Source organism: Synchiropus splendidus, chromosome 4 (genome assembly GCF_027744825.2).
Source record: "Synchiropus splendidus isolate RoL2022-P1 chromosome 4, RoL_Sspl_1.0, whole genome shotgun sequence".
Classification (NCBI taxonomy): domain Eukaryota; kingdom Metazoa; phylum Chordata; class Actinopteri; order Syngnathiformes; family Callionymidae; genus Synchiropus; species Synchiropus splendidus.
In genome coordinates this window covers 20,027,314-20,050,557 of record NC_071337.1, presented here as the reverse complement: position 1 = coordinate 20,050,557, position 23,244 = coordinate 20,027,314, and the positions used below count along the sequence as shown (strand labels likewise).

At 44.8% G+C, this 23,244-nt stretch overlaps 4 protein-coding genes across 15 annotated transcripts in view; 3 read left to right on the top strand and 1 right to left on the bottom strand.

Moving 5' to 3' along the window:
* plekha5 (pleckstrin homology domain containing, family A member 5) overlaps positions 1-4,517 on the top strand; it is a 128,209-nt gene extending 123,692 nt beyond the window's left edge. For 4 of the 10 annotated variants that reach the window (XM_053862916.1, XM_053862913.1, XM_053862914.1 and 1 more), the window contains 6 exons: positions 364-555; positions 639-770; positions 1,193-1,258; positions 1,410-1,552; positions 1,750-1,901; positions 2,007-4,516. In XM_053862916.1, coding sequence (XP_053718891.1) covers positions 364-555; positions 639-770; positions 1,193-1,258; positions 1,410-1,552; positions 1,750-1,901; positions 2,007-2,074 — 753 coding nt within the window. In that variant the 3' untranslated portion in view covers positions 2,075-4,516. Of the gene's footprint in view, positions 1-363; positions 556-638; positions 771-1,192; positions 1,259-1,409; positions 1,553-1,749; positions 1,902-2,001 lie in introns of all 10 variants that reach the window. The other 6 variants (XM_053862911.1, XM_053862912.1, XM_053862909.1 and 3 more) reach the window with 3 other exon arrangements.
* A 1,113-nt stretch (positions 4,518-5,630) lies between these two features.
* aebp2 (AE binding protein 2) lies at positions 5,631-10,801 on the top strand. The gene is made up of 8 exons (XM_053862130.1): positions 5,631-6,231; positions 8,187-8,418; positions 8,784-8,891; positions 8,961-9,144; positions 9,467-9,591; positions 9,696-9,763; positions 10,330-10,443; positions 10,524-10,801. Exons 1-8 carry the CDS (start codon positions 5,720-5,722, stop codon positions 10,534-10,536), a joined length of 1,356 nt encoding a protein of 451 aa, XP_053718105.1. The 5' UTR covers positions 5,631-5,719; the 3' UTR covers positions 10,537-10,801.
* A 1,574-nt stretch (positions 10,802-12,375) lies between these two features.
* Positions 12,376-15,163, top strand: ndufa5 (NADH:ubiquinone oxidoreductase subunit A5). The gene is made up of 5 exons (XM_053862132.1): positions 12,376-12,427; positions 13,170-13,214; positions 13,303-13,419; positions 14,515-14,580; positions 15,000-15,163. Exons 1-5 carry the CDS (start codon positions 12,407-12,409, stop codon positions 15,099-15,101), a joined length of 351 nt encoding a protein of 116 aa, XP_053718107.1. The 5' UTR covers positions 12,376-12,406; the 3' UTR covers positions 15,102-15,163.
* The window catches only part of cog5 (component of oligomeric golgi complex 5), a 40,853-nt gene continuing 31,813 nt past the window's right edge, over positions 14,205-23,244 (bottom strand). The window contains exons 12-23 of one of the 3 annotated variants that reach the window (XM_053862128.1): positions 22,651-22,855; positions 21,856-22,017; positions 21,366-21,465; positions 20,655-20,765; positions 17,641-17,703; positions 16,836-16,972; positions 16,107-16,344; positions 15,973-16,049; positions 15,617-15,743; positions 15,470-15,549; positions 15,280-15,393; positions 14,205-14,642 (exon numbers count right to left, since the gene is read on the bottom strand). In XM_053862128.1, the coding sequence (XP_053718103.1) occupies positions 15,285-15,393; positions 15,470-15,549; positions 15,617-15,743; positions 15,973-16,049; positions 16,107-16,344; positions 16,836-16,972; positions 17,641-17,703; positions 20,655-20,765; positions 21,366-21,465; positions 21,856-22,017; positions 22,651-22,855 (1,409 nt within the window). In that variant the 3' untranslated portion in view covers positions 14,205-14,642; positions 15,280-15,284. The remainder of the gene's footprint in view (positions 14,643-15,279; positions 15,394-15,469; positions 15,550-15,616; positions 15,744-15,972; positions 16,050-16,106; positions 16,345-16,835; positions 16,973-17,640; positions 17,704-20,654; positions 20,766-21,365; positions 21,466-21,855; positions 22,018-22,650; positions 22,856-23,244) is intronic. The other 2 variants (XM_053862127.1, XM_053862129.1) reach the window with 2 other exon arrangements.

Genomic DNA, 23,244 nt, shown 5'->3' with positions numbered 1-23,244 from the left:
CTGACCATAATAATTTAAATACATTTAAAATATTAACTGTGATAATCTGGTTGGGGGTATAGAAGGATGACTTCATATGATGTCATATGTTATGGAAACAAAAATGTAAGATAAAGGTCAAATTATGAATGAAAGGTATTTACTAGAAATAGCAACTAGTGGGAATGAGTTCATAATATTAGCGCATTCCTCTTGATAGTAATGTCCATTTATTTTTATTTTATTCAAATAAAAGTAGGCAATCTTATATTCAGTTATTGAAAAACGTTACTACATGGTTGTCTTTTGGTTAATTGTGACACTAAGTATATAATTATTGCATTGTTTACTGCTGTCCACCCATAAAAACTCTTGTCCATGCAGGATCGACCCAGAAGTGCGGTGGATCAGGCTGGTTTTGGGGAAAGAGAGACAGGCAGGACCAGGATGAGTGTGGAGGAGCAGCTGGAGAGGATGAGGAGGAACCAGGAAGCTTCATCACTGCGGGAGAAGAAGCGAGAGTCATTGTCTCGCTCACCGTCTTTCAACAGGGACAATCCTTTTTACACTCTGCAGGTGACAAGTTGCTAACCTTAACCTGTGTTCTGTTTTGGGCCATTTTGTGACAAAGTACTAAAGTACAGCTTCTGTGTGCATAGACTCGCTCCCACACTGAGGGGGCTTGTGCAGATCCTCTGGCTCTGGAAGCAGCACTGCAGCAGCTCACAGCAGCTAATGTGGAACTGAGCAAGACATCCAGTGAGACAGCAGCGACAGATGAAGAGCTGAAGGTGACCTCACCCTGTTTGCATGACCTGATCTGAACACCCAAACCCTGAAGTTGAATCCCAAATATGTACAATCTTTGAGAGAACTTCAGAGAACTTCAATCCTGTTGTTGTTTATTATCCAAAATACCAGTTCAAGTTCAGGAGATTTTTGCCAAGAGTCACATCTAAGATGGCTGCACAATTTCTAGTCATCGTTTGAGGTCTTGATAGTTTTAATAAAAAATCCATTTTTATAGACAGTCTGCCGCAATGTGTGTTTCCATGGACGTGACACTTAAACAGTGTCTTTTGTCGGCTGTCACCATGACGACGCCTCATTAATGCCAGGCTCACGACATCAGATGTCGTTTTAATTGCAGTTCAGACCCAGAATTGTGATGTGTGACCAGACAAACGCCTCATTACTGTGTTGTGATCTCCAGGAGGCACCGAGAGTGGAGGAGGAGAAGGAGGAGTCGCAGCAGCAGACTCGTAACCAAGATGACCAGGTGACCAACAACTGACACATCTGTGGTGCCATTCATGATCAGAGTAGTGTCAATGAACTACTCCCATCAAATGACAAAAGTTGCTGTTAAAGTGGTGATGTGAAGGTCCTGAGCAGGTTGTGCCCACAGTAATGTGTGTGTTTGTGGTCAGTGTGAGAGCCAGAGAGTGGTCATCATGGACCTGGGCCTGCAGCCTCAGCATGTGGAGATGGTGAACCTTCAACCGTTCGAGGACGACAAGAGCACAGAGCAGGACATGACCAGCTCTCCGACCAACACCACCACTGACAACAGGTCAGTACAAACTCACCCCTGTGAGTCAAACCGACCTGTGTCATTTTAAAATATATGAATTATAGTCTCGTCTCATTTACTGGACTTGAGTTTATTCAGTCCCGAGGCTGACCACTAGATGGCAGTGCACACAGGCCCGTTACTCTATATGCTACTTTGGCAATGTGTAGTTGTGTTTTGATTTTTCGGCCCTGTAGCTTCCAGACTCCTGAACCCGAGACACCCAGTCCAGAACCCAAAGAAGACGAGGCAGACATGTCAGAGAGAGAAGAGAAGCTGGAGGACAGCCTCAACTCCTATAAACAGCTGACTGATGACAAGAAACACAACAACAACAGCCTGTTGGCCCGTAAGTGAGTCTGTGTGCAGAATGCAGACGGAGGCTGGCATTCCAGGAGAGATCATGACGATGATGATGCTAACAGACATTTGTCTCCCCACTGCTGCAGCACAGACGCTGACCATGGTGAGCAACGACACGTGAACAACGCCGACCTCCATCTCGGCAACGGCGTCCTCTAGAGCCCAAATGTAGCCAGCCAGCACCGAGCATGCTCCACGGCTTCCTGCGTTTACAACATGATACTACTGTTACATGCCCACGAGGAGAGCCAGAGAACCCAGAGAAGGAAGAGCCAACCACAGGGACTTCTCTTTCTTTGTGTTCGATTCACCTTGCAGACTGTGTGACAACACTCATGTTAGGGAGTTTTATTGACGTGCAGTTCAAGATTTTGAAATTCACTCTTTAAATTTCATATTTTTCTGTGGAGTTAGTTTCCTTTGTCTCGTCATAGAGCCGTAATGACAGAGAATGCATGACATCTAACTGTATTTGATCCTCTTTGGACACCTTTCATTCATTCATTCATAGTCAGCTGCCTTGGCCAAATGAAACATTCCCCTGCCAGAGTGGGGATCCACCTTATTCATGTCGCCACACTTCTCCCCTGTAACCTCACCCCAGATTGATGGGCTTTATAGTGCCATCGACAGCAACCAATACATAATTAGAAAGAAGAAATACTGGGATGTGAGAGGCTTCGGAATATTCGAATTTTGACCAACAAACTTAATTTTTCAATTATAAATATGTATTTAGAAAAATTGTGTAATAAAATTCACTTTAAAAACATTATGAACTTAAAAAAGTGATTTTAAAAAGGGTGATGTTAAAAACTCAGTCTTAAAAAGAAAAAAATAATTGGGGGAAAAACAAATAGATACAGTTGCATTCTGCTAATGAGATTGCAGCCTGCGGGTAATGTGCAGATGATGGAGCATGGAGTGTGACATGGAGTTGTATTAACTCTTATTTTGCCTCTGTGACATTTGTCAAGGACTAATACCTGAAATGTATCATAGAGTGCAAGACGTAATCTCATTGGATGAATCGTCATTTGTGTCGCGTTGCAACTATATGTTGCAACTGAACTGGTTTGCACTGGGTTTATTACGCTAACTTATTTTATTTAACTGTTCATGTTCAAAATTTGAAGGGAAAATCTGTGTGAATTAATTCAGTGCAAAGGAAATACAATGATAGTCATCCTCTAAATGTCAAGAGTCTGGTGAGAGATTATTTCCACTTCCATCACTGTCAGTCATCATGATGGATGTTCGTACCATAAAATCAGTTTACACAAAACTTTTTTTTGTCTAAGGGAGCTGGTTTTGGTTCTTCTGAGCACTCTAGTTTCCTCCCTCGAGCCTTAAATTTGGGCGTCATAGGAGATTTGTGTTGGTGACTCGCAAGCAAGGGTTTAAATCCTTTATATGTACTGCTTGTTGAGGACTCAGGTTTCCTTCCACAGTCCTGAAATTATCACTGAGGTCAGAAGTTGACTCTGAACTGTGTGTGAGTTACTTGATATCTGCTGAATTTCTGGCAGCAGACCCACTTACGTTACCGAAAACTCACTCAATGTTGGTTCCTTTTAATACAAGTCTGTTCATAGTCGTCATGTCATAGGGAAACCTTTCCAGGGTGTCCCGTGACTCTTGTGCCTCAGGATGCTGAGTTCTTGGGACACAGGAGTCGAAGATGAATGAATGAATGAATAGTTGACTAAATTACACAACCTAACTAATGCAGTTTTAAAGTCTTGAATGATGCTACAGGACTAGACCTTCCTACCGTGGTGTTTCCGACTACATAAACACGTGTCGCTATAGAGAACATTTGCTCCTTTACCTTACTATAAATAGAATATTGCGGTATTTGACGTGAGCGTGTCGGCTGAAGGTGTACAGTTGTAAATAGTAGCACGTGAGACGGGCTAAGCACCAAATCTACACACATGCAGTGCTTTACTTTTCACCCTCAAGTGACCACCAGTATTTTCTAACTTTCACTCCAGTGAGGGCTTTTCTTTGTCACCTGTGACACATCTCCTCTGTCTGGAAACAACGCCGTTCTATATCAGACGTATAGATATGAAGATAACGCCGATTTCTACTTGGACAAGGTGCCACTTCATGCTGCTTTCCTCCATTTTTGTACACAAGCCAACTACTTTGCAGATGATGTGACTATTTATGTTGATGGCGTGACTCTTGTGTTGGATGACACAAACCGTACGTGAATGTTTTCTAGTTTCTAGGTTTTTATTTTCCTCCTGTCTTGGGTTTACTCACATGGAGAGGAGGCGGACAATGAATCTCGGAGGCGACGAAATAGCACATGTACGAAGCAATAAGGACTTTGGATCTCCGAGAGGTAGAAAAAAAAGGATTTAAAAGAGATGTATAAACTGTAAAAAAGAAAATAGAAGACATAGAATAATTTATGTACACACTGAAAAAAAGAAGAGTGAATATATTATAACGAGAGCTTATTATTAATATTATTAGAATCAATATGCAAAAAGTTCATACCCCATCTGTTTTATATCATGTGAAATAAATGTTGATGTTCTTAATAACACAGTTGTTGCTGGTTTTGTGTTTAAAATTGTGGGCTTTTAAAGTATGCAACATTGAAAGCAATTTTAGAGAAATACACAGATTTTTTTTTTTTTGAGAAATTCTCAAAAATTCTGCGATGGAATGATTTTGTTTAGTGCTTCATAACTGTGTGATGCAACGAAATAAAAACATATGTCAGAATTGAGGCATATTTTGAATTTTACATAAAAATACATGTTTTAAATAAAAATGTTCAATTATCTTGACAAATTATTATCCTAACATTTATTTATTTCAATGTTAAATGGTGGATGGGTAGATCGAAAGAGGGAGATAGGCTAAAATAAGGGCTGTGATTGTTTTCACTGGGTCTCTAGACGGTTCTGGTCTCCGCACTGGGTCCGAGTCCCAAAACAAAAGCAAGCCATGTTCCAGAGCAACAAGTCGGTTCAAGGGGTTCAGACACCAGCGAAGTTGCGCTCATTCGAACAAAGTTTAGAATTGACTCGTAAAGCTGCAACAGAAACGCCGAGACCTGCGACAGTCGAGCAACTTCATCCAGCAGCTGAAGATTTTGTCTTTTCAGCACTTTTTTCACTCGGATCGTTTTTCTGTTTGTCGAAACACGTGGAGCTGCGAGGCCACAATGACATAGATCGTCTAGCGGCGCGACAATGAGTCACTACACTCGCAGTTCGGTTCCGACACCTCGGACGTGCCTACGGACCTCGATGAAAGAGTGTATGACATGCATCAGCAGATGAAGGTGGCGCGCAACTACCATCTCCTTCGCCCTCTGAGTCATTGTCCATCCATGGACCTCATCAGTTGACTTCCTCTTCATCTTGAGGTCTTAAGGATTTGGCTCCGTTTATTTTTTATGTGTGGCGATGACTCTGGAGGAGCTGCTTGTTCAACTGCAGCTCTGGTTTGGTGGAGCAGCCGACAACTGTCAGGACCGTGGCGTGGGTCCTCGGCTCTCGCCTGCGATCCATTCTGGACATTCTCCTTTTCAGACTCGGACAATGCGTTAAATAAGACTCCAATTCCTTCTTAAAATGTTCAGCAAATGATGGTTCTCTTGAATCCGAATAGTGGTGAGTGAGACTTGGTTGGGATAGACGATCTTGGGCCGTGCGGGGCCCTGACGTCACCACTAACCCCTGCTGTGTGTAGAAGAGGGTGAGTGGAGGAAGAAGGGCGGCCGGAGGGCAACTTTCTGGAGAAGCACCACCGTAAAGCCGCGTGCCGCGCTCAGACATGGCCCAGATAACCAGCGAGGGAGGCGACCAAGAGGCTAAGCCCACCTCGGATCAGAACGGCACCGGTGTAGCAGCAGAAGCCGGCAGCGAGGGCCAGGCCGTGCCGGACCCCAAACAGGAACCGGGCGACAACAACGAGAGCGGAGCAGACATGGACGCGAGCGGCGGCGCTGGGGCGGCGCAAGAAGGCGAGCAGAGCTCCCGGTCCGCTCGACTCCACGACGAAGAAGCCGCCTTGACGAGTGGAGAAAGGTCGGACGGACCCGGCGGGGAAGTGTCGGAACACGGCAAAAGTCCGGTCCAGGGGAGTTTGGCGAGCAGCACGGACTCCGCGCAGGAGGGCTCGCGGGTGCCGAACCAAGAACAAAGAGAGGAGGGCAGCGGATCCCCCTCGCCGTCACCGTCCGGAGGAGCCGCCAAGAAGCCCGGCCACGGTGTCAAGAGACGAGCCAGCGTGGAGCTGACTTCCTCTGACGGGGAGCCGCTGAGCAGGATGGACTCGGAGGACAGGTAGGTTGTCGGTTCAAGTCTCGGACCAGTCCAACTACCAACCAAATAAAGTCTTGAAATCAATGAAACCAAGAGACCCGCTGCCTTGCTCAACAGAGAGGCGGTGTATTCAGTGCCACAACCTTTATCTAACCTTTACCAACTTCGCCGCTAGCATGCTAGGACAACAATGTGGTCAGCCGTTGCCTTGTTGAGTTCTGAGTCCACGAGTTGTTCAGTGTGACGTCGAGGTCGAGTCCCTTTAAGTCATGTAAGCTCATAAAACTGCCCCTGTTTGTTGAGATAACAGCAGCCAGGAGCCAGTGAACGCACCACTTGGTTAAGCCTTGGTGTGTTGAGAGCCAAAACACCAGAACTGGTTCAGCAAAAGTCCAAATGATGTCAGTCATCTTGAGTCTGGAACTTTTTTAAGAAAAAAGAAGATGCACAAATGGTCATTAAATGTCACTAACCTGGCTCTGATTTTTACGTTTTGAATTCTTGGCTAGCTTGGAGTCGGGGACCCTCCTGAGAAGACTGGCAGAACAACCCGTTTTTGTTTTTTTTTAGAAATGATTTGAAATGATTGAAACATTTGGGTTCGCTTTTTCATCAGCCTCCATGTTCTAGTTGGATTGTCAAGTCACCAACAAATGGAACGGTAAATTCATCTGCCATATTTCAGCGCAGTTGAAATCGCCACATGGTCATTCTTCCACCTCAAATACTGCTTTGGAATGTGTGAGATACTTTCTATTCCTGATATTCCTGCTTTTACAGAAGGTTTCTCTGACAGTTCTGGCTCGGAACCCTCTGAGGTTCAACTGGCAACACAAGGGACAATAATTCTCTTAAAAAATGTTTTTTGAGTCACGCTGAGCTAGTACTGGCTATGAATTAGTCAAAGGCAGTTGATGGCTGTGTCAGTTACACGGTGAAGGACGTACAACACGTGTATAGTGGTCATTCCATTGTCGAGAGGATTATGTCGGTCCTCCATCTCCGAGTCTAAACTGTCTCTCTCTAAACTCATTTCAGCTTGAGTTGCTCACGGTCCCTGCGGCCGTTACACAGCTTCAGGGCCCCCGATCCTGCCTAAAGTATGAGTCTCAAGTACACACAGCTGATGACAAGTGTCGCAAAGATGCCTCTTAAAAAATAAAGTCAGACAAAACCTGTGAAACAGGGACCACAGTGTGTACTTGGACCTGCGCAGTGAAACTGAATGGCTGTTCTTCAGGTGCTAAAGTGGTCACATCTTCATCCACCTCTGCGTTTCTGCTCCATTTTTTATGTGGCAAAATCATGTGTCATGATCGAGTGAAAGATCCTGTGAACTTCCAAAGCCCAGAACCCGTGATGGATAGAGGACATGAAAGGAGACAAGGCACCGCGGTGGTCGATCGAGCGTTTTGAACCCTGTGAGAATAGAGGGCCGCCAGAGGAAGCAGAGCATGTTACCATCTGACTGTGTTTCTCAGTTTCTCAAAGTGTCTGTAGCGTCTACCGTCAGCCGCTTGACAGATGAATAACACTTTTCAGCGATGCTACCACATCAAACAGTCACATGACCAACCCTGAGCATAAGCGTGTGCTCACTTGTCTCAACAGAAAGTGATTTCCTCAAGTATCCGGTGATGCGCCCGCGTTACGGTGCCTCAGCGAACACAAGATAGATTCTTGATTTGCTTCACTTGCTCCCAAACAGCTGGAACTTCTCATATCACAGTGCAGGGGTTTTTCACGTCTGAAAGTCCCCACTAAGGTTCAAGTTCACGTGTTAATCACGGTGACAGCACACTAATCGAGCCAGATGGCCTGGAAGATATTCAATCTGAACTTCTAGCACTGCCACTTTTCTCTTGTCGCGGTCTCAGAATATGATTGTAGTTTTTCAGCACAGCTAAAAAAGTGTTTCAAGTTGAGAGAGTTTGAGGATGTCTGCTGCCTTTCTGATTTGTCCCTTTGACCTCCAGTATCAGCAGCACCCTGATGGACATGGACAGTACGGCGTCAAGTGGCCGATCCACTCCTGCCTTGCTCAACGGTCACACTGGCACCGGTGGCTCTGGAAACACCTCAACGCCGGCGAGCAGGAAAACGCTGAGTTACACGTGCTGCTGGGATCACTGTCAGCTGCTGTTCCCCAGCAGCCCAGACCTGGCAGAACACATCCGAGCCACACACGTGGACGCGCAGAGGGGAGGGGTGAGTCGCCTCACCATTCATGATGCCATGTAGAACGCTGGTTCACGATTTAATGTGCAGAGTTCATATCTGCCAATTCACCATGTAAGGTATGGAGGGAGTATCTGCTGATTCCTGATCAAACAGCGCTTATACCTGCTGGTTCACTACGTCACGTATGGAGATAGGACCTGCTTGATTCATGATGCAACTCCAGTGACTAGACAACCATTCCAGCAAAGACTACTACCATGACACATGAAATATCCACCTCTTAGCGCCAACACATCAGTCATGAGTGGCTGCACTCAGCAGTTGCCCTCCTGTGTCTGTTTCTTCATCACTGTATTATCACTGGCTTTACGCCAACTGTTGTTCCCCCGCAGGTGTTTGTGTGTCTGTGGAAAGGCTGCAAGGTTTACAACACGCCGTCTACCAGCCAGAGCTGGCTGCAGAGACACATGCTGACCCATAGCGGGGACAAGCCCTTCAAGGTGAGGGCGCAGACCCGCGCACACCTACCTCTGCTGCAGCACCATGGCTAACCTCCCGGTCCTCCACAGTGTGTCGTTGGTGGCTGCAACGCCACGTTTGCCTCCCAGGGGGGGCTGGCGCGCCACGTCCCCACTCACTTCAGCTCAGGTTCCTCTAAAATGTCCAGCCAGGGCAAACTGAAGGAGGAGTCTCCATCCAAGGCTGGCATCAACAAGAGGAGGAAGCTAAAGAACAAGCACAGACGCTCACTACGTAAGTGTATTGCTGTCCCTGTGGGGACATTGTGAGGACCTCTCATTGCCATAACCCTTTCCCCAGCCCCTCAACCTAACCATCCAAAACTCATGGCTCACCTGAAGCAGGACTCTGAACCAAACTGAAATCTACTTATAATGACCCAGTTATTTTGATTTTTCTTCATCCTCAAATTGAGGTTTGGACCTGTGGGGACCGGCAAATGGTCCCCACATGGATAGTGTTTTGTCAAGAATTGGTCCCCACGAGGCAGTATAAACAAACCCACACACTTGGCATTCGACAGAACCATTTAATCATGTGTCACATGGTGTTGCAGCTCGACCTCACGACTTCTTCGATGCTCAGACGATGGACGCCATCCGTCACCGAGCCATCTGCCTCAACCTGGCGACACACATCGAGAGTCTGGGGAACGGCCACAGTGTGGTGTTTCACAGCACGGTGGGAGCACACACACACACACACACACACACACACACACACACGGTGTGTGCTGCGTGACGTGGGCTCTGAAGTGACTAGACTCTGGGTGTGTTTGGTTGCAGGTAATAGCCAGGAGAAAAGAGGACTCTGGCAAAGTGAAGGTTCTTCTACACTGGACACCTGAAGACATGTGAGTCCTGCACTTCACTGATGACTCATCACTTCTCAACACTTGACACTGTCATGATGGTGTTGATGTGACCGCTGAGTGACACTATCTTTACTATTCTGCGTCTTCATACCATCAACAGCTGCAGGGAAAATACATTTTAAAAATACATTTAAAATAAGTAATTCAATAAATCCACAAATAAATTCAGAATTTGTAAGTTATTAGTCATATTATTAGTGTGAATTACTTGATCACAGTTCTAGATTAAACGTGTGTGTGAAAAAGTTAAGATGGAAAACTGCATCACAATAACAATTATTTTGATTATATTCTCACTTTTTTTAATGACTTTCTGAGCCTCCATGTTGGTGACACGTGGTGTTGCTGTGGAGATCGGCAGCTGTGGGTGTTAGTGTTTCATGGCTTCAATGAAGTGGGTCCACAGGAGCTCAGGCTCATGTGTTCCTCCTGACTGTCAGAGGCCTGTTAGCGATGAGGTGTATTTTTCCTCCTGAACACCAGGATGTTTGTTCATAAAAGAGAATTGTGTTTTTCAATGGAACCTCTGTGGGTTTTGGTGTCAGTCTTCCAGATGTTTGGGTGAACGAGAGCGAGCGACTGCAGCAGAAAACCAAAGTGGTTCATCTCTCCAAGCTGCCCACCGACACAGCGGTTCTGCTGGACCCCAACATCTGCAGGCGAGTTCCCCCCCTGTCCGGTTCTCTGGAGGAACTAAATGTGCAGCAGTGGGTAACGTTTTTGTCATATTCCCATGCAGGATGTTCTTCTGAGATGCTGAGGAGCCACGAGCAGCAGGAGTCCTTCACCACTGATTTCTCCCGATGTCGTCTGGGATTTTAGCGACTGGTTTCCAACGTCCACCGTTTTTTTGGGTGTCGACCTTTTAGTGGGAAACATTGTAGGCAACTAGACTAAGTGAAGCATAGACACGTTCGTAGAGAAGTCGTCTTTGTAAATATCTGAGATGTGTAATATATTTTTATACCTTTCATTTCGATTTTTTTTTTTACCGAACTGTAGATAAATGTTTCTCTGTCAAACCCATTAAAAGGATTTTTTAGAATTTGTCTCTGTTTTGTTTTTACTTTGACATCTTTTGGTGATTTGCCTTGGTCCATGAGAAATGAAGACGTTAGTGAGGGAAAATATGGTCAGTATCAAGAATACTGATGTGGACAGAACTTTGGTTTGGACGGAATATAATCAATATATTTAGTGTTAATATGGTGTCAGGGGACACCATTTTAACCATTAAACCAAGGCAAAAAGGAGGAGCAGAACGACTCCTGCTCCACTGGCCCAAACTCTCCAACGGAACACATCCAACGGGACGCAGCCCTCAGGGACGTTCTACTCCTCTTTTCATTAAATGTTTGTTTTCCAGCTGCAGCTGACACACTACCAGTAATTTCTCACATTCCGATTCACATGATTTGAACACAAGGTTAATGCAGTTTGATAACTTCACAATAAGAACTAATAAATCTCTTAACATATTGAAATGATGACATTTTGTAATTCCGTTGTCAAGGTTAATTTTTTTTTTTTATCCTAATTTTTTTTTTTTACCCTTTTAACATTTCTGTTTTTAAGATTTGTTTTATGGCCTTGAAAGAAATACATCATTTTAATATGTCTAATATTAATATTATCAATAGTTTTAATGAATTGCTCATAATTTTTCATTTCTTATGTTTGAATTCAATATTTTGTTTTTCTACTTCATTTTATTTTCATTTATTATTTCATTTTATTTTTATTTAATATATTTCATTTGTTAGTTGTGTAATTATGTTCTCTGACAAAAAGCTCCTTTTGTTTTTGTTTTTTGTATTCTCATTTTTGTACACTTAAAAAACATTTTTCACTAATTTAATTTTGTATCTGTAAAAAAAAAAATTGAAAAATTTTTTTTCTTTATTATGGGATTTTTGAAAGGAATTTTGTTATTTTTGTTTCAAAATAAGGTTTCTTTTTCATATAATTTTTTTCCAGTTTTGATTTTTAATCTTTTATGTATATAGTTTATTTTTAATCCATCCATCCCTTTTCTACTTGTGCATCATCCGAGGTCAAGTCACAGGGGCAGCATTTGGAGCAGAGATTCCCAAACGTCCTGATCCGTGCACATGTCCTCCAGCTACGTTATTATTATATTGCGTTATATTACATTATTACTATTTAAAAACGTGTTTTGTGTGTGTTACTTTACCTTATTTATCTTAATTTGACAGATTAATCATTTATACAGTTCTGAACTTTATAGGTTATTTTTTGGAGGGTTGTTTTTTTTAATCACTATTCTTTGTGAGAATATTGAGATTCTGAGAAATATGTGGATTTTTTTCAAATAATGTTATTTTATTCTATTTTATATTTTTGTTTCATAATTATTATGGGACATTTTCCCCTTCGTTTTCATTTTTTTTTTGGTAATACATTTCTTTCATTTTTAATTTATTTCGGTCTTCACCTTCTTTTTTTTTACCGTTCCTACATTTTCAAATTTGTTAATTTGACTTCAGTTTTATACGTGTCGCTGAGATGAACAAGGCCTGGGGCTCTGCTGCCCTCTGGTGGAAGAATTGACTTTCCTCTGACGTCATAAATAACACCGGAAGTCGTTGCAGCGGAGCGACGATGGCTGGACTCTTGAAAAAGGTGCGTGTAGAGGTCACGATTGTAGTGCAGTTTTCCGCAGCATTTTCCAACCAGACAGCATGTAACGCATCGCACAGCAGTCATACGTTACTTGGTGATAGAGTTTAGATTTGTGTATTTGGCGATTTTGGAGTAAATGTGCGGTGTTTTTGCATGTTAGCATCGCTAGCTGCATCAACCTGTGAGCGACTGCTAGCAACACTCATTTGAACAGACGAGTAAACGTCCGAAGTGAACACCAAATGTTTCGAAACCATCTGATGTAATGTGCCAGTAGTAACCTTGGCTAACGTCAGATAACCGAGTGGAACAGACGTGCGTCCTGACGAACGTGAACGTTGTGAATAATGTCGCTGATTGTCGACATATCGGTTTATCACGGAGCGTCTTGCTTCGGCGCTGTTGGTGGAGTTCGAGTCGCTACACACGACTTGTTCGAAAGGCCTGAATAGTTGGGAGCCATTGACCGTTAATAATAGTAACCTGTAGTCGTCAAAGCCCAGACTTCCGACCAAACCAATCACAAGTGGTTTAACGTCTCAAGAAAAACCTGTTTGTTTTTAGGGTGATTAGTAAGACGGTGACCTAAACTATACCTGTTATGGCTTCAAATGGCAGTAAGAATCATCGCCATGTTTCCATGACGACGCAGGACCTTTGGTCTAGTTGCGTTACACTCACCAACACTTCATCAACAGTAGATTTAATGTGGTTGTTTCATCACCGTCCTCTTGTCCTGCAGACCACAGGCCTGGTGGGTCTGGCCGTGGCCCAGAATCCCCACGAGGTGAGCAGCACACATGAAGACGCATCATCCGCCAGGCACCTGCTGAAGCCCTGACACGTCATGTTTTGTCACGTCTTTTTGTGCTCAGCGCCTGAGGGTTCTCTACACCAAGATCTTGGCGTCGCTGCAGACCATCCCGCAGGATGCTGCGTACAGGAAATACACCGAGCAGCTGGTCACCGAGCGGTTTGGCCACGTCAAGTCTGTGAGTCTTCCCTAAGGACTGAGGAGTATCAGTTGGGTGGTTGGCTTACTTTCCCAGGTGCTCGCAAGTGAAATATGTCAGCAGCACAAATAACAGCTGCGTTGCTATCGATGTGTTGACTAGTATTCTATATAACAAACTATTGACACAAAGACATCAGGAGGGTTGCAATATTCCATTGTAGATTTAAGACCTGCAGTGCTGTAGCATGGATATCTGAGATGATTTTTACGGGTGCTTTTGTTTGTCTGGACACTTGCACTACAAACTTGGATTAGTGTGTGAGGAGGCAGCTGCAGTGTTTACGGTCTCTGCACTACTGGAATGCATCTTCTCCCAACACAAAAAACAACTGCACGTCATCCAGATTGTTGGGCTTGTTGGCGACTACTAGGGATGAGCGATAAGTTATCCTTCACAATATATCGGCAAAAACAATTTCCGCAATGAGAAGTTTGCAAATTATAATAAATTCGATTAACATGTGGCACAGTCGGTGCATTGGACTTGCACATGTGAACTTACAGGCCATGCTCTCCAGCTCCGTGGCGTTTGACAGGCGACACCAGCGTCTAACAGTTGTGGAGAGTGTGGTGGACTTTGGTTCACGATCGTAGTTTACTTATTTTTAAAACAGGGAACCTTTCATAATGACACTGGTCGACTCTGAGTCTGTGGATCCCTGTTTATTTTATGAGATGGAGTGGTCCTGATAGGTTCTCTGACATGGACGTCTGCCTTGGTTTTTATCAACACATGCAGGTCTCCTGCTGCGCCTGGGCGAAACACCGTGGTGACAATAGTTGGATATTGGAGGGTTAGGAGACAGTGAAAGTACAAGTAACGAACTTGCGTCCAGCCGTACTTACGACATTGTTGTTATGTGTCCTGGCATTAGCTCTGACGGGGACCCCGGTACCTTTGCATGAAGTCAATCATCCATTAAACCAGAATAACTGACCGTATAAGAAGCAGGAAAGAACATCTCAGTCGAAGTTGTAACATTTTAATAGAAACCACTCTCCCCAATAATTCAACGACACCCAGTAGTGTGTGTTGTGACAGTCTGAAGGTTCTTCTCTCTGGTCCTCACAGGAGCCGGACGTACAAAAGCTGGAGCAGAAGATCAACTGTGGACAGATCGAGGAAGTCATTTTCCAGGTGAGTTGGATGCAGCAGAAGGAGCCCAGAAGAGCTGGATCGATGATCGAAACGTGTTTTGGCTGTTGAAGAACACTCTTCTTAACAGTAGACTCCACGTGAAACAAAGAGTTGTCTTATCACAGTTCACGCAGAAAGTGAACGCGTGAAAAAAATCATGTCCCAGCCGATGTTGGTGTTAATATATAGAGGAAAAAACCAAACAATTTCAGCCCTTCGACCCCTCAGCAGGCTGTGTGGGACACGGGTATTTAAAGGAAGTCATGGTTCCACTTGACGTATCAGATGACTGTCCTCTACCAACAGGGAAACCCTGTGTTAAGTGTCGCAGGTTTGCACTTGGTAAAGCCAATGGAACAGGTTCAAATGTTGTGGTTCCCTCCTCAGCTACGTTCCCTGACCTCAGTGTCGTGTTGCAGGCCGAGTGTGAGCTGGCTCTCTCCAAGAAGATGTCAGAGTGGAAACCCTGGGAGCCGCTGACAGAGGAGGCACCACCCAACCAGTGGAAGTGGCCCATCTGACAGCCCTGTGTGTTTGTGTGTTTGTAGTCCTGTTTCAATTAAACTTCCAATATTGAGTTGTTTGGCTGCGCTTCATGTTGCTCTACATTAACATGGACTGTACTAGGACTTTAGAAAGTTGTGAAAAGAGAACTTCAAAAACGTACAATTTAGCTCTTTCAAAACGAAGGTCACAGACCTGTCTCAGGCATTGGAGGCTCTTTGTAGCAGCTGCAGCATGATGGGGTAGACGGGTGCAAACTCCTTCCCCTGTCGAGCTCTGACCGACTGGACGTAAGCCTCCAGCGAGCCCCTGAAAGTGAAGAGACCCCAGGACTTGATACCAGGCTGCGATACCGACACAGCCCACCAGAGGGGTCTACACTCACCTGATGAGCGCGAGTCTGTCTCTCTCTGAGGGATGATCGTCCAGCCACTGCGAGTATCGCGCCACTGACCACTCTGTTCTCTGTGAGACACACACTCTGTCACCACACTCACTCACACACACACACCGTGCGCTTGTGAGTGCAGACCTGATGCGGCGACTTGAGCTCGGGCGGCGCTCTGGAGAACAGGAAGTGCAGCAGGGTGCTGAAGGGGATGAGTTCTCCCACAGCTGGACTGCTGCAGATCAGATTGCTGGTCTGGAAGAGCAGCGGCCTGAAACACCCGAGAAACCAGCAACTCAAATTGGAACGAGCGAGAGGCTGGTCACCATGACAACGGATTGCTATGCCTCACTCCGAGATCTTCAAGATGGCTACACTACAAAAGTTTGCCATACAGTCTTAGAAATGCGGCATGCTTCTAAACCCAGTGACACGCAGTGGAACAGCCTGCCATCTGGAGACACCTTGATGAAGAACTGAGCCACATGTGGGCGGCGCACCTGAAGGATCGTAGCATACGGTACGGTTTCCCCAAGTCAGAGACTCTTCTGCACATGGGAGCGACGGCCATCTCCATCTGACACACAGCAAGACGTCAGCAACAGTGATGAACCGCCATCATCTTCATCATCACCTGGGCGAAGTCGGCGGCCAGCCTCATCTTGCCGCCCTCACCCAGCGGCCTCAGCAAGCTGGCGTGGCGGACGAAGAGCTCGATGGCGCGCTGGGCGATGCTCTCGCAGCTCTCGTAGATGAAGTCCACGCACTGGAAGTGACGGAAGTAGTCGCTCATCACACGAGAGATGAAGCCCTGCAGCTCCTTCATGTAGAGGGAGCACGGCACGTCCGGCTTGTCGGGGCTGGACACCTGACTGCAGCACACACACAAGCTCAACTGTCACAGCTGCATCAAAATGCCCTTCATTTTCATGTAGGTTTGTTTGTTTTTTTCTGCAGTGCTTGGGTCCCAGAGACAGTGGCCTGACAAGAGCTATGCTTTTATGTTTGTCACAATATATGTTTCCAGAGTTACTGAGAAATTTGTGAGAATGAAACCAAATGACTACAACCGTGGAGAATAAATCCTTTTTTCACATACCATACGAATATTTATAAAAAAGATAGATGGAAAAAAGGAAATTCCCAAAATGAGGAAGTAACAACAAGCGACAATAAAAGCAAAATGGACAACATGCATTTTGCTGTTTTTTTTATGTTTTTGTCCTGATCAAAGAAAACAAATGTGACTTTAGGAAGCTACATCTGATACTGGGGAACATTCTACCTCTTCACATTTCAGCACACAGTTATTGAATTACATGATACAAAGTTCCTTTCCTTTTGCCGACAGCTTCTCACTCACATCACCAATGACGGAACAAAAGACAATCCTGACCCAGAGAAGTCCTCCTGGTGGAGCGTGATGATGATGGCCTCGATGGAGTCGCTGACTGACTGCAGCAGCGGCTGGACAGCGTTGCCCATCAACACCTGCACTGCCTGAACATGGACACAAACGCACAGGATTATCTGATGAATACTCAATAGTGAGTTACGTTTCCTGCACATGCCGCTGCTTAGTGACTGTCTGTTGCCATGGCGACATCATAGATATATGTGAGAGCGTTTCAGGCTGTGTGTGTACATAGGTTATCATAACTGGTTTTTGTGTTAAGCTTGCCTATGTGTTTTGGCGGTTAGGTTCAGGGGGAGCGGCTGGGAATAAGGTGAAACCTCACAATGTCCAAACAAGGATAGAAATACGGACTTAACTTGTGTGTGGGTGAAAGAAAGAGAGAGAGTGTGTTAATTTAACCATTTAAAATCCCCTAAAGAACAATTTGAGACATTCTCCACTGAGCTATCAAAGGCACATGTGCATGTTGGCTTGGTTGAACTTAAATCATCCAAACAAGTGACCAGTCACACCTAGTACCTAGGGACTCGTTATTTAAAAAAATAATAATTGAAAAGATACAAATTAAACTCATTAGAACTGAGAGCTTTAGCAGTGTAGAGCCCTGCACTGGAGGGGTTGGACGGCTCCTTTCACTCTCACTCCTGATGAGATTCCTGCTGGAGGTGATGTCTGGACACTTCCAGTTAAAACTGATGTCAGTGCTGAATTTACATCTGTTAAGGCCCCAGAGAACCGGACAAACTCTCACCTCCAGTGAGGAAGACAGAGCTTCTGCAGCAGCAGGTGGAGTCGCACTCAGCCCTGAAACAATCTGCAGACAGACGTGAGCGTTAGATGGAATAAAGCAGAAACGGAAAATGTATTTTCACTTCATTTATCTACAGAATGGTGCAAGAGATTTCATAATGTAGCAGCAAAAAAACTCTTCCACCACTAGGAGTCCCATTGTGCCCGGCAACCGTTAACTCTCCTGCAGAAGGTGAAATGATAGAGCGAAAGCCATCGCATGTCTCATGTGAGGGTCAATATTCCATCATCACCAAATGCACACAGGAATAATATATTTTTACATGTGCAAACACAAGACATTTTCCAACACACACTTTATAATCCATACTTTGACCCCAGTAGTAAAAAACGTTAATGCATTTGGTGCACAAGTTCAGAAACTAAGAGGGTATTAAGAGACGCCCAGAGAAAGTGTTAGAATCATAAAGTCGGTGCACCTGGAACCTGAATGGTTAAATGGTAGCAGAGAAATCCCTGCGGACCCGAGGGAGTGACAAAACAATCAAATTTTAATCTCGTTTATGTTGAAATATTCCATGACCACCTCGGGGGTCAACAGTCTCCGGATTCATGGCTGTTCCTCCTCTACAGGTCCTTCTCCCCCGTCACTCTGTCGTGTTCTCTTTATCCACACAGTAAAAATTTAAACATCGCAGGTTCAATATTTAATGATGGCAAAATCTCTTATTTATTCCATTAATCAGACGCTCTGCAGTTCCCTGAACACACCATCCATCTTCAGAGTGAGCAGCAGGAAAACTGACTGACTCTTCTGGACAACAGACCAGCTATGGTTACATATTCCGTGACATTATTGATCACAACAGTCGATCAATGCGAGTAATGCGAGTGGCTAGAAAGATCACGAGTGAGTACATCAGTGGGTCTGGACGAACACCAAGTAGAAGAACCACTGAGGTTCACTGATGTGTAAAACATGTGGCGGATAGGTGTGTCCAGGGAGGTAGAGCAACAGAGGTCAAGGAGGAGGGATCCTGAAACACAATATTATCTGACAGATATGCACACTGTAAACATCGCCTTTGCACAACTTTATAATGACATAAGATAATCATGGAGCAACACCATAGCTTTCTTTACTAGAGTGAACACGACCATTCAGTTTGTGCAAAGAAGAGCTGTCGCCTCCATCAGTCTACTACCTGTCTGTGAACACACCACCTCGGCTTGGCTGTGACGGTTACCATGGCGATGCCACCTCTGGGTCAGAACCTCTCAGAGCTTGTTCTTGAACCCATCAGATCTCCAGTCTAATGACTCTTTCAAATTGTGCTACCCTCTCACATGCGAGTCGAGCCCAAGTCTGGCATTCTAGGAGGCCGGATAAACACTTAGAGTCAAATCTACCAGTTGACAAGAAGTGCCAGCGTTGCCATGGCAACCAAGAGCAGCATTTATAGTACCAGCAGCTCAGACTGAAACATCAAGACAAGGTTTGACATTTATAGTTCGACAATCAATGCAGCAGAGTGAAGACAAAAACGGAGTCCCAAGTTCAGGCAGAGAGAATTTCCAAGTCTGAGTCACGATGACACCCTCCGCCACACAGAACCATTACTCATCCCTAATAGAGGACGCTGGGACAAGTGTGGGCATCTTGAGGAAAAGTCAGCCATTGATCTCAGCATTTGGAAGAGTTTATGAGCTGGAGGACTGATGAAGAGAGCCGCGCTGATTTACGTGCTCAAGAGGAAGACGGTGTTTCACCTCCAGCCCACGGTTAGTGCCGTTATGATGCGAGGGAACGCTCTCAAACTCCGTCAGAGTGTCAGTGGCACCACACCAGTCACCTTGAGGAGGCAGCTCAGGTCAGTGATCACGTGCCTGACGTCACACTGAGGGCATTTAAAGGCTTACCTATCATTAATGGGGTACATGAAGTGAGAGGGAGCAGCAAGAGCGTACTCACACATGCATATTCACTCCAACTCAACACGCAGAAGATAGCTGATCTGCATCTGTCTGAGTCTGAGACAATGTTTCTCAGGCTTTCTTGTGCATGTATGAGGAAAGAAATATAGAAATAGAAATAGAAAAAAATAGAAATCTATTGTTGCTTCAGTTGAGAGACGTCATGATTGAGGACAGTGCATGTGACAGTCCTGGTGAGGACAGAGCTAACTACTACAGTGCTCACAGTAGAGAGAGAAGACAGTGAAGGACAACTGCCTCCCATGCCACATGAAAGACGGGTTGAAGGGATAAGCTGTACCAAATTTCCCATTTCATTTTCTAACACTTCAACAGACATATTTCATTCTCTACATAGGCAATTTTCAGAAGAGAGACAAACACAAACCCCATGACTCTGTACAGACAACACTGTTACAAGGGACTTGTGTGTTGTAGATTGAATTTGAGGTTCAAACACTTTCTCTAAAAGATTCATGTCTTCAGGTGAGTCCCACACAACTGCCGCACCTGATTACTGCTGAAGCAGAGCAGCCACTGCAAGTGCTTCTTCCATCTTGATTTGCAACCAAATGTGACCAGAGACTAGAACCGACGCCTGACTGGAAGGTGAACCAGTCAAAGTCACCTTGGCAGATGCATCCGTTTTTTTTTTTGTTTTTTTTTTAGACGACATCAGTGGTAGAAATAGATGACAAACTTTAAAGCCACAGTGGACAGCAGATAATAGGGTGCAAAGTCAGCCCGTTTTTTATTTTGGTCTGGGCACATGAAGGAATGAAGAAGGTTTATCACAATTCAGCGAATTTATGGGCGAGTCACAGTCCTATTCCATTTTCTATTCTCAGTGTTTTGTGGACGTCTCTCTGGTATAACCTGTGTGAATTAATGGGAGAAAAAAAAACAAAAAACAAAAGAAATAAAGGAACATATGAATGTTTTTTTTTTTGTTAGTACAAAAAAACTACAAGTGTGTAGGTAGTAAATGATAACTACTTTTAAAGTCCAAATTCCAGCATCTTGCAGACAGTGCACTCCTACCTTGGCCACAGCCTGCTGGAGACGGTAGAGGGAGTTGACCACAGCAATGTTCCTCCTCTGGCCCTCTGTAAGTGGACCGATCACCTGACTGGCATCTCCCTGGGTACACAGCTGGAGACAGAAGGACATTGTGCTTGACTGCAACAGCTGTCCGCAAACAGCCTTCACAGAACTTATTGTGCTCCAATGCAATAAAGTAACTTAAGTCACCGGTATAGATACTTATAGATAATTTCCGGACATTTGAAGGCACCTCATGTCAGCGCACAGCAGTGCAGTCAGTCATTTCTGTGTACTGACTTACAAATGTGCAAAGATTCTTACATCACTTCTGAATATGTTTAAAAACAGGTTCCAGCCGATTAAAATGAACTCCACAAAATTCTGAACAAGCATCATGCCCTCAATAACTGGACTCAACCCATCAGACCGATGAAATTACAGACGTTTTATTTACACTAAAGCACTCAGCACACTGTGTTCGCCCATGCGTATCTCCACTACTTCTCCAGAGTTCCCGGAGCTTCGCGCTGCAGCTGACAGCGGATGTGAAGCGCTTTGAGCCCTTTTATGTTAAAACACCAGAGATTTCATTGGTCTGAAGTGACAGGCTGTTTAAGCCACAGGGCTCAGAGTGTGTGGAAAAAACACCGGCTTATTGTCCAGACATGACACAACCGTTAGCAGAATTGAAACGTAAGTGGAACCTACCAGCTGTTCGGACTTGACACAGAAGAGCTGAACTGTCTTGGCAGCGTTTTTGGCCACTGCCAGAGCAAGGTTGGGGTCGATGGCAGCCACATTCAGTTCACTGGGAATGGAGAAAACATAAAGGTCAGAGGCGATCATCATGGTGAACTGAAACTCGCTGAGATAAACTAAAGAAAATTGAGAGAAACCTCCCAGATGAGTGTAAACATTAAGCGTTCTGATTTGCATCTGTGGACTTTGCCACATCTCTGCCTGTGATTCAGCGGTTTTCATCCGACTATTTCAATATGAACGCGTCTGCAGGTGACAGAGAGACGGATGCCTTTTGCTCCATGTCAATCGGATTAGTGTTGTTACATAACAACTCAATTACGTAAGTGTGTTTTCAACGTTGAAAGGAAAAAGGAGGAGCGTTAAAGTGAGGTGTGTGTGTATGCGCTCTGATCCAACTCCTCAACATTTAATCATCTGATGAGCGTCTCGCACCAACCTGCTGATGGTCTTGATGATGCTGTCCAGCTCGTCGTTGGAGGGGGGGTTGCGCCCCCCCATGGGAAACACAAGGTTGATGGGATCAAAGAGGCGGGACAGAGACTTGGACAGATAGGCTGCCTCGTAGGGCAGCAGGGAGTCTTTCAGAGCCTTCTCAGGACTGGAAATCAAACCCAGACAAATGAATGGTTATTATTGTAATTCAAGCAACATTTTCTGTTTTTGTCCCTCCAGTCACTTCAGGACTGATGATTTTAAAGTGGTTCCCACAGCATCATATCAGGGCAGTTCACTTTCGTGTCATGGTCACAAGTGTTAAGGTGACTAATAGCATGATACCTACACAGCAACAAATAAATAAATAAAATATATAACAACAATAATCAAATGGATTTCAGTTAATGTGGCATTAAGAACTGAGACACATACTTAATAGATGCAGCCATCTGCCATCAAACTATTTTGGTTTACTTCAATCTCCTCTGCTATTTCAGTACCTCACACAACATCTAAAATATCAGTCGACTAGTTTGACTGATACTGCCGGTGAAAGGTTTTTATGGCTCCATTAGCGAGTCATCATGCGGCCTCCAAAAGTTTCATTGCTGAATTATTGACTAAAGTGATATGAAGAGTTCAACATGTTGCACCCTAAATGGCCAAATGTAATAGCATAATGTAGAGTTACAGCAAACACAATGCAGCACACATATGCAGAAGTCCTGTATAATTTCACTATTCAGCCCTTGATCTTTAAAGGTCTGAAGATTCAGATTAGGACAGCAGAGCTCACTTATAGTCCTGTTTGCCGTGCGTGAAGAGGTCCAAGCCATCAGTCTCTGAGGGGGAGATGTCCAGGGTGATGTCCAATCCTGCGCCGCTGGTGAGCGCCCCATGTAGGCTGTCGCTGTACTGCTGGAGACGGCGCCAGAGCTCGTTGTAGAGGCGCAGCAGTTTTGGATACTCGCCCTCAAACGCCTGTTTGAGGAAGGACGACGCTACAAGAGGTCGGAACCAGAACGTCAATTAATGACTTTTTATGATTATTATTGAGAACAAAACGTATATTCAGATGATCAGTCAGCACACAAGCAAGAAAACCAGCCAAAGACTCCTACAGACAGCAGCCCTAAATCTCATGTCGAAGGCAAGGATTGGCGAACACTCGGTTTCAGTCACAAACTCACATAAACGCATCCATGAAAGTGCAAATATTTAGGGGGTGTAAGCTGAAGACAAGTATATAAGCGAGAAGCTAAATCTGGCTTCCCTGTCCTCACTTCGATGAGACATCTCTCTGCTAAATAAAAAACGCCTCCATATGACCTGCGAGTAAGTGTGTGGAGCTGTGTGTCTGCAAGAGAATTTTATTGTCGGCAGAATGATG

Coding starts and splice junctions, on each gene's coding strand:
- aebp2 (XM_053862130.1), top strand. CDS start 5,720: ATGGCCCAGATAACCAGCGAGGGAGGCGACCAAGAGGCTAAGCCCACC. Junction 8,892..8,960: donor GCGGGGACAAGCCCTTCAAG/GTGAGGGCGCAG, acceptor GGTCCTCCACAG/TGTGTCGTTGGTGGCTGCAA. Junction 9,592..9,695: donor GTGTGGTGTTTCACAGCACG/GTGGGAGCACAC, acceptor GTTTGGTTGCAG/GTAATAGCCAGGAGAAAAGA.
- ndufa5 (XM_053862132.1), top strand. CDS start 12,407: ATGGCTGGACTCTTGAAAAAG. Junction 13,420..14,514: donor GGTTTGGCCACGTCAAGTCT/GTGAGTCTTCCC, acceptor TGGTCCTCACAG/GAGCCGGACGTACAAAAGCT. Junction 14,581..14,999: donor TCGAGGAAGTCATTTTCCAG/GTGAGTTGGATG, acceptor GTCGTGTTGCAG/GCCGAGTGTGAGCTGGCTCT.